Source organism: Seriola lalandi, unplaced genomic scaffold (assembly GCF_002814215.2).
Source record: "Seriola lalandi dorsalis isolate HSWRI2012SDOR001 ecotype SW California unplaced genomic scaffold, Sedor1 jcf7180002054332, whole genome shotgun sequence".
In the NCBI taxonomy this organism is placed as follows: Eukaryota; Metazoa; Chordata; class Actinopteri; order Carangiformes; family Carangidae; genus Seriola; species Seriola lalandi.
The window spans coordinates 764589-778825 of NW_019524885.1; the positions used below are offsets into that span (position 1 = coordinate 764589).

General features: G+C 39.2%; 2 protein-coding genes across 4 annotated transcripts; one reads left to right on the plus strand and one right to left on the minus strand.

Moving 5' to 3' along the window:
• The first annotated feature begins 1385 nt into the window (after window positions 1-1385).
• On the plus strand, window positions 1386-7873 carry katnal2 (katanin p60 subunit A-like 2). 3 transcript variants are annotated; one of them, XM_023407243.2, is made up of 16 exons: window positions 1386-1474; window positions 2413-2483; window positions 2828-2994; window positions 3140-3173; window positions 3283-3373; window positions 3481-3579; window positions 3869-3940; window positions 4088-4165; window positions 4571-4669; window positions 5605-5668; window positions 5833-5951; window positions 6076-6167; window positions 6320-6430; window positions 7106-7268; window positions 7497-7599; window positions 7734-7873. In XM_023407243.2, exons 1-16 carry the CDS (start codon window positions 1421-1423, stop codon window positions 7871-7873), a joined length of 1557 nt encoding a protein of 518 aa, XP_023263011.1. In that variant the 5' UTR covers window positions 1386-1420. The 3 variants fall into 3 exon arrangements, with proteins under 3 accessions (XP_023263011.1, XP_087030370.1, XP_087030371.1); XM_087174244.1 differs by having other exon boundaries at window positions 3286-3361; XM_087174245.1 differs by lacking the exon at window positions 3869-3940.
• Window positions 7874-8334: 461 nt separating this feature from the next.
• On the minus strand, window positions 8335-13618 carry hdhd2 (haloacid dehalogenase-like hydrolase domain containing 2). Its single transcript, XM_023407241.2, has 9 exons — window positions 13523-13618; window positions 11627-11736; window positions 11262-11364; window positions 10938-11043; window positions 10458-10542; window positions 9558-9723; window positions 9316-9366; window positions 9107-9170; window positions 8335-8846 (listed from the first exon to the last, which is right to left on the minus strand). The coding sequence occupies exons 2-9, from the start codon at window positions 11725-11727 to the stop codon at window positions 8743-8745; spliced, it is 780 nt and encodes a 259-aa protein (XP_023263009.1). The 5' UTR covers window positions 11728-11736; window positions 13523-13618; the 3' UTR covers window positions 8335-8742.
• Between the last annotated feature and the right edge of the window lie 619 nt (window positions 13619-14237).

Sequence of the window (14237 nt, forward strand, 5' to 3'; positions counted from 1 at the left end):
CCCACATGATGTGAGCCTTAAGATAGCCCCCGCCCTTTCAGTAAATCAAATGCTAGCATGCCTAAATAAGTTGTCATTGAGTAGTAGCCTCTTGGAGGACACATTTGGAAAGATCAAATATGACTTCACTCCAAATTGCGACATGTGCATCCATATGCAACATGTGCATCCATATGCGACATGTGCATCCATATGCTAGCTTTACATTAGCCGCATGTTAGGTCTTAAATTACATTTAGTTAGGTCTTAAATATGTAGGTCCATTTACTGCTTCCTTCGTTGCTTTTTTTTTTGTTTTGTTAAAAGAGTGAATGAAGTTGTGACGGTCTCTGCTGAGACAGAGGAGAGGAGAAGCTACTAGCCCTCTCTCGCTGTCACTTCTAGTCACGTTGCTCTCCTCCCCAGTAATGTTAAATTTAGCACAGAAAAAAACATTATAGTGGTAATTTAAATAGCGGTTCATGGGATTTATTAACCCTCAGGGGTCCCTCCTTCCTTTTTTGGACATTTTCTTCACTTTTCTTTTTTGATTTGCTGATCATTTTGGCTGTGTTACAGCTGTAGGTATGGATTTCTGCAAGAAAGTGTCTATTTTGACATATTTTTAAAATCTAATGTCAGTTACTGTTACAGGTCTATTATACACTGGTAACACATTTTGTACCCTCTGGGGTTCCTCACGTCCAAAAAAGGACACACAAAGAAAATGCTATAAAATCATCATATATCAATATTTTTTTCTGCTTTTTTTGCATAAATCTCTTAAACCACTTCAGTTCTGCTCAAACCTACCAAATGTTTATTAGTTTTCAGGATTTTAACCCTTTAAATGCCCGTTTGAAGACATGTTGCCTCTTTTTTTATTAAAAAAAACAACACAGAATATGAGATATTTCCCACATAATACATGATGGAGGGATGTGACATTGTTTTATATCAGAGTCTTTTATATCAAGAGATTTCTCAAAACCAGAATATGATCAGGGTGACTTTTGAACACTGGAAATAAATCATGTACTCATCCCGGCAGTAGCCCCCGTGGCACTCAAAATTTCCCTGGAATTTTCTAGTTACTCTTATTATTTCAGAGGAAATTGTGTACATTTTCAGAAAAAAAGTTTTTTTGTCTAATAAATATAATCTTAATATTATTATATAATTTTGACAGCTCTGTGGTTCTATGGCATAGTCATTGTTAAGCAGTATTTAGTCCTTTTTTCGGTATTTGTATTCACCTTTTTTTATACAGTGTATGGTATTCATACACACATACAAAGAAAATTGACACCTGTTAAGAACGGAAGCCCTGAAGGGACAGCGTAACTCCCCATATAAAAACAAAGTGAATAGACTAAGAAGAACAACCAACCGTAAAAAAACAAAACTGCCAGACTTGCTGTCTCACTAATCTTTCAGAATCATGATGGAGCTTTCATATCAATCCATGAAAATTGCTCATCAAGCCCGGGAGGCGGTGAGTGTATAATGGCTTTAATTTTTTTTTGTATTTTCAAGCAGATTTGACGGACAACCGTTGGTAAATTGACAACTTTTAGCTAACTGGGTCATGAAAGCTTATGGCAGAATTAGAGAAGACGTTGCTTGTCCCATATGACATGTAACGTCATACTGATTAATAAATGTATCCACTGCCAAGTCAGTGTGCTTTACACTTTATGTCATGCAGCAAACAGCAGCTAAACTGTCACAACTAAACAATAAGCAGCTAGCCGTTGAGCTAATCAGGCTAGTTTTGCATGCAGCTAGAGACACAAATACTCAGCGTCCACTGGTTGCCTAGATACCAAGTCAGATGGTTGTCATTTGTGGCAATTTGTCTCCCTCTACTGGCAACTTGACTCCGTCTACTTCCCAGTTAGGGTTAGACACCGCAACGACGCTCTCCGCACTTGCAGGAAAAGTGTAAGCTACTGTAATACTCAAGTACTGTAGTACTACTATACTATACTACTGTCTTCAAGTACTGGGCTTCAGCCCTTTTTCGCAGCAGACATATTGATTTGTTAAACACAAGTGTTATTAATTACACTGGTGCTGGCTGTATGATATAAAAAGAAAAAAAACCTTTTCTGATTTCACTGTAACAGCAGACTAGTCTCTTATTTCCTTGCCTTTCCAAAATATCTGGCAACAGTACTTCTACTAAAACAAATGTATTGGGACACTAAAATAGGAAAGTTAATGTTATTAGTAACACATGCTTTTCCTACTATGACAAGTCAAAATGTCTGCTGTGAAAACGACCTAATTCTAATAATAATGATAATGACAAGAGTACTTGTTATAAGTTATTTTCAAACACAGATAATATCACACCCTGATTGAAACAAGCTTTAAATTTGAGCTGCTTGTGAGTCTCTGTGATGAAGTAAGCTGTGTGATGTCCAACAGGATGAGCTGAGGACTGAAATGAGGAGGAAGAGCCTTCTCATCCTCATCTACCACCACCTGCTGGGGCAAGGGTCAGTATGAAGTATAACAGCAGCAACTTCATGATATGTGAGGTGGATCTGGTCTTTGTTACAATTGTTACAGTTGCAAGTGAGAGAACACTTGCTGCTGATGCAGCAGGTATGTGAGTAACATTAATATAAAGGTTTTGCCAATTTGTAGCCTACAGATGGCTGGAAGGACGTTTTTCTCTGTGTGTATACACAGAAAGTATAGATACATGCAATTAATAGACAAAACAAACAAACTCATGTTGGATTCCCTAGCCTCACAAGAGACAAGACAAAGCAGAAATAGTTGGTTGTGTTTCTTTTTTGATCTTTACAATGTGTGTGCATGTATGCCTGTCCACCAGCTATGTGGCAGCAGCAGTGGCCTTGGACCAGGAGACAAATGGAGGTGTGAGGAAGTTTGAGGTTTGCGATAACATCGATCTGGAGATGGTGCTGATGGAGTATGAGAGTTATCACTATGTCAAGTTCCAGAAATATCCCAAACTTATCAGAAGAACAGTAGAGCCAGGTATATGACCACTACTAAATCACTGAGCAACATACTCAATGGGACAAATGTGCTGCTAAATTCTGAATTATTGGGATGTGCTTGTTAATTCTCAGTGATAGTTTGTCAGTATTGTCTGTTGTATTTCTGTTTTTTTCTGGTCAAGGTGAAAATAGAATTGCAAAAAGTGGAGTAAAGAGGTAAGAATGTACAGCTCTCACACCTTTATTTTATTTTATGTTCAAAACATAATAGTCGTACCTTTTCCTTCATGCTGATGGTATATCTGTGTCTCTCTTTGTCCCTCAGGAGCCCTTGTTCAGCTGTGAAGCCTCTTCCCAAAATCAATCCGTCCCAGAGGCCACAGTCTGGAAACGGAGCAAAGAAGGCAGCCGCCAGTGTAAATACACATATACAGCATTAAGCACATGACAAAACAATCAAAATAAGTATATAAGATAAAAAGTGATTATTCTTACAACCTGATGACTGCGTATCATCTGCCAGGAGAATGGTTCGTCTGTTCCTTCAGAGTCATCAGAGTTTGGTCTCAGTGTTTCATCCATTAAAAATGGAACAGCAGGGGAAGTAGCGACAATCAGGAAGGTACTGGGGAAGTTATTGATGGTTATTTTTAAAAGATATTTCTTTATTTGGATTTCAGACATTATTAATGCTATGGTTTTTCACCATGATCACCCACATTTGTTATTGTTTTATTGTTTCACTAAAAATTATATTTGTATCTCTTGCTTCCAAATCTCTCATAAATAGAACACCATTCCTCTTTTTATTGCAAATTACAATTTGAAACTGAATCGCTAGTGCCTGTTTTGTTCTTATTCTGCATGTGTTCACCTACATGTGTCAGAAAATCATGTATTTTCTATTTTAGGGACAGGTGACTGATGGTAAGGGTTTAATCCAGGATGCTGTCAAAGGATCTGGTATTGACTCAGACCACATGGTAATTACACTGGAGTGTCTGAACACTGAAAAAACAAAAATAGTAACAATCCTAATGAAAACATGCAAAAATACTTTTTGTTTTTGTTGTATGTTTTTTTTAAATGGCGCAAAATACTCAAGAACTTTTTTTATGTTGTTTTTGCAGGAACGGCTGCTGAAGCCCCTCAGTGGCTTTTCTGGAATGAGTGGCGAAATGACAGAACTGGCTGCAATCATCAGCAGGGTACTGCACACACTCAAAGGCTATACAGTATACACTGAACAAAAACAAACTTGTAAAGGAGCTGAATATATTCTAAAAATGTGAAAGTATCCTTTAAGTGATTTTAATGATACCAAATATGTCCACTAGAGAGCAGTGAGAGCTTTGTTGTGAATGAATTGATCTGTTGTATTAATGAAGGCCCAGGTTCGATCTATTTCCCTTATCTGATGTTTCATTCTAAAGGACACCTATTTACTAAAGCCTAATCGCACCAAGAGGTGTGTGTGTGTGTGTGTGTGTGTGTGTGTGTGTGTGTGTGCGTGCGTGTGTGTGTGTGTGAGTGTGTGTGTGTCCATTTCCAGCTGATATCTTCCACATGCAATCCTTCACTCTGTGTGTTTGTGTGTGTGTTCACCCCTAAAGGACATCTATTTGCACAGCCCCAACGTGCGATGGGAGGACATTGTCGGCCTGGAGGATGCCAAGCGATTAGTCAAAGAGGCCGTCGTCTATCCCATTAAGGTGCGTCCGCTGCCCAAGCACGCTGGTATTTCAGCACCGGTCACCCATCTTCGATTCTGAATACATCTCCTTTAAAGGGCTTAAAGAGAAGGAGGGCAGCGGGGTCAGGCCAGTTTGTTAGGCTGACATTAAATCTATATCTGGAATAATATGGTAACACACATACACAGATGGATAGATAGGCAGGGAGGGAAGCAAACGCACATGGAATGCCATGAAGAATTTATATACAAAGCTACATTAACACACATTTGCCTCTGCATACAGAAAATTCTCAAACAAATAAAAGCAGGCATGCAACCACATTAGTACACAGACAGAAAATACATACACACACTTCTATCATCATCACCCAGACCTCTCTCATGGATATGATGACAACAAATCAGGTTGTCTGCATCCTCTTGACATTTACAGACGGAGATTAGGACGGATGTGTCTATCTTCTCTTCTGTTGGCCTGTTTTATTGAATAACACCGTTCCCCCACCTTCCCACAATCCCTAACTTCTGTCTCCATTATTATTCATTCTCTGAGGTATAAGGTCAGTTAGGTGATTTGAGTCAGCCCCTGTTTGCCACCTAAAATTCAAACTGATTTGTGATATGTTGTATTTGCAGCACTGATTCAGCCATACATCAGCCTAATCTGTTTCCTTTGCACACAGCTCAGCTTCTTAATGGTCTGCAGAAAATGGAAATACATGTTACGTTGCTAGAAGTTGGTAATAATTTCAGAGCTATAAATGCTTTTTTTATTGAAATATAAGATGATTTGCTAAAGGTTTGTGTCTATGCTATTGTCATTTTCATAGATTCACTCACTGCACTCACTTATCACCCCCTCTTTTCCTGCCTTCTCTGCCTTTTTTCTTTCCTTTACTAAATTTATTCTCCCCTCTGTCCCTTTTATCTTCCCCTCTTCCGTCTTTACAGTACCCACAACTGTTTACAGGCATTCTGTCTCCATGGAAGGGCTTGCTGCTCTATGGCCCCCCAGGTAAGACCTCCAGTGCTGTATTCCTTCTTCAGGTTCCCTGAAGGAGGAAAAACATGTTGTTTTCTTGCTGTTCATTGTGTCCTACTACGAAGAATTTTAGGTCCAACATTTTGGAAATTTACCTGACATGTAGTCTTGTGACCATCTGGCTCACATACACACAGGCACAGGTAAGACGCTTCTGGCCAAGGCCGTGGCCACAGAATGTAAGACGACCTTCTTCAACATCTCAGCCTCGAGCATCGTCAGCAAGTGGAGGGGAGACTCCGAGAAACTGGTCAGGGTAGGTTGCTGTTCAACACATAAAACAGATCAAATACAACAAATAAGAAAAAAACAAGTTTACACAGTCTCCTGTACTTTTTTTGTTTGGATGTGTGTAAATCTATGTATGTATATTTCTGTAGGTCCTGTTTGAGCTGGCCAGGTACCACGCCCCATCCACCATCTTCCTGGATGAGCTGGAGTCAGTGATGGGCCAGAGAGGAACCAGCATGGGGTGAGCTGAACCAGTGTGGTAAATGCAGATATGGGAGTTTTACCAGTTTTCCAGCGCTGCTAGAATACTGTACCAACACTGTTTCTCCCACAGAGTTGACCCTATAGTTATTGTGTACTAGTATAGTATAGTGGACTGATGTCTGTTTTCAGAGGAGAGCATGAGGGCAGTCGCAGGATGAAGACAGAGCTGCTGGTTCAGATGGACGGACTGGCAAAATCAGAAGACCTGGTGTTTGTACTGGCTGCCTCCAACCTGCCTTGGTAACACTTAACATAAACACATACTACTTGCATTTATATTTAATAATGATAATGACAACCAATTAATATTTCTGTATTGCCATTTCATAAAGGAAGATGAAGACAGATTTTTTACGTCCTGCTTTATTTCTCTCTCACACACTTGGAAATTTCCTAAAACAAAAACATGCCATTATCGTCATAACATCTGCAGTTCAAAAACACCAACACCAATTCAAAAGGATGTTTAATTTGCAGCCACTGAGAATCTACTTCAAATATAAATGCATAAAGAAACAAGTAAAAAAAAAAGACTATTTTCCTTTCTTCAATCCACGAACAGGAACTTAATTTTTACAATTTAAAAAATGCTAATTTTGGGTGTCGTGTGGCGTAGTGGTCTAAGCAGGCGCCCCATGTGTAGAGGCTACAGTCCTCGCTGCAGTTGGCCCCGGTTCGAATCCCGCATCGGACGGCCTTTCGCTGCATGTCATTCCCCCTCTCTCTGCCTCCCCGTTTCCTGTCTCTCTCCACTGTACTGTCAAAATAAAGGCATAAAAAGCCAAAAAAATAAACTTTAAAAAAAAAAAAATGAAAATTTACAAAGAAGACAATAATGGTATTTAGAGAGCATATAAAATGATAATGTAGTGAACTGCTGTCTGTACAGATTTGTTACTAGTCCTCTCATCTCAGGGAATTGGACCACGCCATGCTGAGGAGGTTAGAGAAGAGGATTCTAGTGAGTCTTCCACAGTCACCTGCTCGCCAGGCTATGATCTCTCATTGGCTGCCTCCTCTCAACTCCACAGGAGGAGTGGAGCTACGAACTGAGTTGGACTATGAAACCCTGGCAAAAGTGTGTTACAGTGTGATTTTGAGACAACTAACTAACCCTAACCCTAAATGTTTCAATCATTTATAATCATTTATCTGCTGCACTTTTTCATTAATATGAGAATTTTCATGTTTGGGGTAACTTTTTCAAATCTGTCTCATTTCCCCTGAGGAGAAAGAATATATAATCACAATACACTGACTCTGAGTTAGGCCTTATCTGCCTGTGTTTTTTGTGTGTGTGTTTCAGGGCATGGAGGGTTACTCTGGCTCTGATATCAGATTGGTGTGTAAAGAGGCTGCCATGAGACCAGTCCGCAAGATCTTTGATGCTCTGGAGTCACATCAGGATGGTAGGACTACATACATTTGCCAAATGAATAGAGGATCTAAATCCACATAAGAAGATCAACTCCCACAACAGCCATGTCTTCTGTAAGTGTCCCCAAATAAAACACTGTAGCCTCACTGTCATTTTCCTTCACAGAAGACACTGACTTGCCAACCATCCAGCTGGAAACTGTGACAACAGCTGACTTCCTGGAAGTCCTCGCACACACCAAACCCTCAGCCCGAAACTTGATGGACAGATACACAGCCTGGGAGAGAGAGTACGAGTCTGTCTGAAGACTGAAGGATAAACAGACATGAAAAAAAGACTTTCACACTAACACTGCAACATATCTGGATGAGATTTCTTTTACTGCATATAAATTCACCTACTGCAGTTAATGTTACACTTAGTGGGAGCTATAGCAAGAGTTGCAACATTATGCTCTTTTGGCCTATGTTTTTTAAGCTTTGGACATGTGTCACATATTACAAACTTGGAACTGTAGGTTGGGACAGAACTGGTCTGACAGCTTAAAGCCTTTCAGAAACATTGTATGCACTAGTACTTTGTGTGTCAAATTATGACTTCATATTTGACACTGAGGAAAAAGAGAAACTTAAGACAACGCAGCAAAATACTGAAATAATGTGTAAATACAAAGGTCCTGAGCCAGTGTTACTAATTTTAATATTGTCTTTCTTAATTTTGTTGATCTGTACGATGAGCATAAGCACAAAAAATATTAAACAATAAATACCAGCTTAATATTTTAATTCAAACTTAAATTTATACATCATGATATAATGGCAAAACATTGTGGCACATGTTATTTTGGCAACGGATGGTTGGCACTTCTAAAATGCATGCTTTACTTTTACTTTTCAACATTTTAGACCTAAAGAGAAGAGACAGTCTAACACTCAAATGGACATTTTTGACATAGAGAATATTGGGACAGTTAGTCAAACTTAAGAACTACAAGATGGGTATTTTTACTTTACTATCATGACAAGGGTGTGAGGGGAAACTTTTTACTCCCTTATGTCCACTGTAAAAACACCAATAGTCTACAACAGTGATAACCGGTGGCTGCAGTGTTTCTTGTGCAAATCAAAGCCTGTATACTAAAATGAAACTGTAGAATTCTATTGTTACATGTGGCTTATAGCAGGTTTGTCAGGATGTGTTCAACAGCGTCTGGAAAACTGTCACAAGTCAGGTGGGGAGGAGGGTTGATTTTACTCTCATCTCCTTCTCTGTATTTACCTGAAAGATGGCAGGAGGAGAAGTTGGAATGGCATCAACCACAAAAACAGCAATAATAATCATCGTATTCGGTTTAGTACATAGATAATGAGATCAGATCCAATGAAAGGCACCATGAATATGTGGTTACAATGAAGACACGACTGTGGAAGAATAATTTCTGTTTACTGTGCAACAGGTAAATTTAGGTAGAGACAGGAAGAGGAAGTGAAGCTGGTGGAGAGATGAGAATAACTTGAGGAAGATGTCTTTTTTCTTACCAGTTCTGACTAGAATACCCAACATCCCTGCGTTCTGAGCCCCACCCACATCATCTCTTGCATCCTGTAAGAAAACAACAAGGGGACGCAAACTATCAAAGACCAACATGTGATAAAATGTACAGCTGTTACTGTTGTCTGTCAGATAAATGTTGAAAATTAACTAAATGAACTTGCTGTTAATGAATCACAGTTGAAAATATACTTACATCTCCTATCATGACAGCTTCACTGGGGCTACAGCCTAAATCAGATAGAGCCTATTTGAGGGAAACAACCAGAGACCAATGAGAGATTAATCAAGTGTGTTAATCAACTCTGAATCCAATTTAGACAATGCATACTAAAACAAATAATTTAAATTTAAAAAAACAAAACAAATATAATAGAAACATATCATGAGGTGTACTTGGGGGGGAAAAGGTGAACAAAGTAAAATTGAATTTTTAACCTGTTTGAAGAAAGTCTTTTCTGGCTTTCCCACCACAGTGGCTTTACAGTCTGTGGCGTACTCTAGTCCCGTCACAAAGGGTCCAGGACCAAGGGCCAAACCATCCTTACGTTTGTAGTACCGAGCCTTATGGATGGCAATGAGAGGCGCTCCATCCAGAATCATTCTGAGGAGAAATGCAAATGATTAACAGGCTGCAGTGACTGAAAAAACATTCAGGGGAAAACTAGGAAATTAAGCAATGTAAAGTTTAGAGGGTAGAGCCTGACTTTGGCAGGAAGTTCGTTCTATCAATAATCCTGTATCTTTTACTGGTTAAAAAGCAAGATTATTAAAAGGTTAAATCATCTAAAAAAAAAAAAAGGTAAATTAAAAAGCTGATTTTGGATTTTCAACTGTTACATCATTTGACCTGATGGAAAACTATCTCAGGCTGCACGGTGGTGCAGTGGTTAGCGCTGTCGCCTCACAGCAAGAAGGTTCCGGGTTCGAGTCCCGGCTCGGACGCGGGAGCTTTCTGTGTGGAGTTTGCATGTTCTCCCCGTGCCAGTGTGGGTTCTCTCTGGGTACTCCGGCTTCCTCCCACAGTCCAAAGACATGCAAAATGGGGACTAGGCTAATAGGATACTCTAAATTGACCATAGGTGTGGCTGTGAGTGTGAATGGTTGTCTGTCTCTATGTGCCCTGCGATGGACTGGCGACCTGTCCAGGATCTACCCCGCCTCTCGCCCGAAAAGATGCTGGGATAGGCTCCTGCGACCCTACTAGAGGATAAGCGGTAGAAAATGGATGGATGGAAAAACATCTCAGCTCAATCCCCCATACCTTCACTGAAAAATAAAAATTTATCATAGTCTCGTGATTCACTGATGAATGTGTCTTATGGATGAGTTTAGCACCTGAAAGCTTTGTTGAGTGTTTGGTAGTTGAAGTGATCAGGAGCGAGTCCAACGACGACAGCATTTGGTTCTGACGTGTTAATACCTGTAAACAAAGCGAAACATACAGTAACTGTAACTGCCTGAAAATTGTTAGTCGGGTAATCAATTTTAAGCTTGATATGCCTATTCAGTTATCAAGTCATTTATTAATAACAATCAATTACAGCTTCACAAATGTGAAGAGCTGCTACGTTTCTTCGCTTAATGTCATTTTAAATGGAATACTGAGGGTCAGAATTGATTCTGGTCATTTGGGCCTTTGTAACTAATTTTAACAACAAACTAAATGAGTAATGGATCAATTGAAAAGGTGATGTGCAAAGGGGAGATCAAATATGAGTGTTTTTTTCGTCTTCATCCAACAACTGAAGCAAGGTATCTCTCTCTCTCTCACACACACACACACACACACACAACACACCACTTGGAGCCCAGTACCAGTGAAGTCTTCCAGTGCACTGTCCTCCACCAGCAGCAGTGGTCTGTGCTGTTTCTGCTCTAACAGACTCCTCGCTGCACTCAGAGACGTGAAGATCTCCTTTTCCTGCACAAAGTAGTTCATTTTCAAAGGTCAGGGAATAAGGCAGCACTCCTGAGATCAACATCAGCACAAGAATCTACTTTTTGGAAAATAAAGACATTGCTGTTTCTTTCTGAGGCAGAGCACCCAGCAGAATCTGACTTGTTTCCGCTTATTAAGTTCATGTCTTTAGCATTACAATAAAAGCATCTGCACTAAATCAAAAGTTTTTGACCTTTTACCTGGAGATCGAAGTTGAGACGTTGCAGTCGTTCCAGTAAGTTCCTCTTGCTCTCCTTGGTTGTGTTGGTCACAAATTTCACAGCTACAGACGCCTGTCGTAACCTCACGGCACCAAAACACAAAAGCAAACATCTTAAAATCTAAAAAAACAAAATTATGATACAGTGACACTGGAGAATTTGTGGTCTTTAAACGACATGACAATGTGGAGCAGTGATTACACTTACAACCAAATAATTGTAGATCAGTGGTTTTCAGTCCTGAGTCCTAAGGACCTGTCCTGTTGGTTTTCATTCATGCAGTAACATTCAAACTTTTGACCCTGCATTTTAAGTCTGTTCGTGGTTTGGGGGCGGTTTCCTACCTGTTCAGGGCATCCTGCGCCCCGGGTACCGCTATGTCCTCTATATGTAACGTTCCACTCAGGTCAATAAGCACGGCCTTCAGAGCTCGTCTGCCCGCCATGCTGGAAACCTGCAGAGGACATGGTGAACATGACCCAAGGTTAGGAAAATGTTTCATAGCTTGTAGGGATGCAGTGGCATGTGAGCATGATAGCCTGTTCTACACCTGCATCTGTTCTGACACTCTTTGGTTTTTTACTGCTGTTAGGACATTCACACACTTCAACCAAGCATAAAACAGCCAAACACTCAACAGACATTTTTGCTGTTAGATAAGCACCGCTTCTACTGCAGTTTCTGATTCTGATTTTCTAAACCCCTAAATATGACCAAGGTCCACTGTGAATGGAGCTTTACTCAGTTTAAAAAAGCTTATTCTTTCAAAAATAATTTATTATTTTAGAGATTACACATTCATAATCATAATTCACATCGGTAGTGGCAGAACTGATCAGATTACTGCGTTATTCAAACCTATATCAGGACAAACTGAGAGGATTATTGACTGGTTTGTCTCAAGCATTTATGGTTTCCTGCCTAGAATACAGATTTTAGGATTCTATTTTATTGGTATTTGATTTCTGACTGTGTGATCCCCTTTTATTTAGATATGCTTGGATTTCTGTCATGTAGTTATCAATGTGAGGGTACAATTAATGCTCTTAATACCCACCTAAAATAGCTTAACCATACACACTCAGCCTGTAGATCCTGTATCTATTATTTGTATTTAGCTCAACTAATAACAGGAAATAGGAATAACAGGCTATGCCAAGCTGAGAATAAGCTTTTTTCTGAGCATGTGTGTGTAGCAGGAATGTTAACAGGAAACTGGGGCTGTAACAAGCTTCACAGTTCTACAGCTGACTCCTAGTGTGTCTGTAGTATTAAACTGCCCGGTTTCAAAGCTTTCCAATAATACTCAACAGTATGCAGCGACATTATGTTGTGTGAACAAGTATAACATAAATTAGAAATCCCAATGTTTCCAAATACACTAAATATATTGGGTGGATTTTAGGGAAATGTTTATAAGACTCAGTGGTTTCTATTTGATGTACCGTTGTTGCCAAAGCATCTTAGGTTATAGACCTTAATCGTGGCAGAATAAGCACAGGTGTAACTAATGACATTAATTACTCTGGCCCTTCATCGCCCTGGGATGCAGCCATCGTTAATGTTATGTAAATACACCTGTGTTTTTCCTACCATCACAAGACAAATGTGAAAAAGTGAAAAAGGCACCACTAATCCTACAATACCGCATCATATTCATGGTATTATATTTATGTTCTTTACTCACTGCTGTCACACTTAAAGGTTCTCATCTCTTATTTAGTAACTCCACTTTATTTCTACAGTATCCCTGTGTTATTTATTATATTTCTATTATGGCTTTGCATTCTTTCTGCATTACTCCACAATGTGGTGGAATAACTTGTTAGTCTTGTTTTTAAGGCTATTTGCACGTCCTTTAGTTTCACTGCAGTCTCACTACTCATTTTATTAACCTCTACTGTATCACTGTAACATTCATGCTGTAACTGTGATATTTAATGGTTTAGCACTTCTCAAGCAATTTACCACATTAGAATAGCATACTTTTCAACCGCTATTACATGTTTAGCTGGAAAAGGCTGTAGGTTTGCTTATAATAGTATAAATAAGCCACTGTTGGACCTGCAGCTTGTGCCACACATGAATGATGGAGACAATTTACGTAGCTGTTAATTTAAATTTAAAATTTTCGCACATATATCGAGTTCATTGCTGTTCGTTGCTGTTTCAATTCTTGTGTAGAATATTGTGTGCAATAACTATAAAGTCAGTATGTTTAGACAACCTGCCTGGCTAACCTTTAGCAACAGCAGCTGTCCCTCCTGCTTCCTGTTGATGTTTTCTTCTTCGTCGGTTTAAATTGGACTTGTGCTGCCCCCTGCAGCCCATACACTGCAACTGCTCCCACTCTCATCAATTTCTGAATCATGTTAAAAGTATTATTTTCTCTATTTTCCTCGGGAAAAAAAAAAACTAAAACAAAAAAAACAATTTTAATATCACTCTCTCTTTTTGATATCACCCTCTCATCTTCTCTCTATTATTATTTTTCCAATTTATATGTTGTAATCAGATAAGAGGGTTATCTTTAACCACTTAATCACTCATTAGAATAATAAAAAAAAAAAAACATATGTGTCCCATCTCACTAACAACCAACAGATGTATCGCATTAGAGCATCTTTTAGGGCATTCAGATAGATTTAATGTGGCGGGAGGTATTATCAAAACATCAAAAACCTTCTCTCTGCACGATGCCAGATAACACTGATCAAATCCTCTTTTCATGTTACCTCCACATAGTGAATAACACTGTTTCTTTTAGTTTTCAGTTTTTGTGTCTACATAGTATGCAGCTCAGAAGATGGCTATGGAAAACACTGTGCTGCACAACAAAATATCTAAATTAGGACCATCTTTGAACTCCCTTCTCATGGCTTCAATTCAATGTTTTGGTTCAGATTTTGATTGTTTTCTCTCTCTCTCTTTTGTTTGCTTTTTATGTTTTATATG

Coding starts and splice junctions, on each gene's coding strand:
- katnal2 (XM_023407243.2), top strand. CDS start 1,421: ATGATGGAGCTTTCATATCAATCCATGAAAATTGCTCATCAAGCCCGG. Junction 1,475..2,412: donor CTCATCAAGCCCGGGAGGCG/GTGAGTGTATAA, acceptor GATGTCCAACAG/GATGAGCTGAGGACTGAAAT. Junction 3,174..3,282: donor GCAAAAAGTGGAGTAAAGAG/GTAAGAATGTAC, acceptor TTTGTCCCTCAG/GAGCCCTTGTTCAGCTGTGA.
- hdhd2 (XM_023407241.2), bottom strand. CDS start 11,727: ATGGCGGGCAGACGAGCTCTGAAGGCCGTGCTTATTGACCTGAGTGGA. Junction 11,044..11,261: donor GTCTCAACTTCGATCTCCAG/GTAAAAGGTCAA, acceptor TACTTTGTGCAG/GAAAAGGAGATCTTCACGTC. Junction 9,367..9,557: donor AAAAGACTTTCTTCAAACAG/GTTAAAAATTCA, acceptor TCCCTCAAATAG/GCTCTATCTGATTTAGGCTG.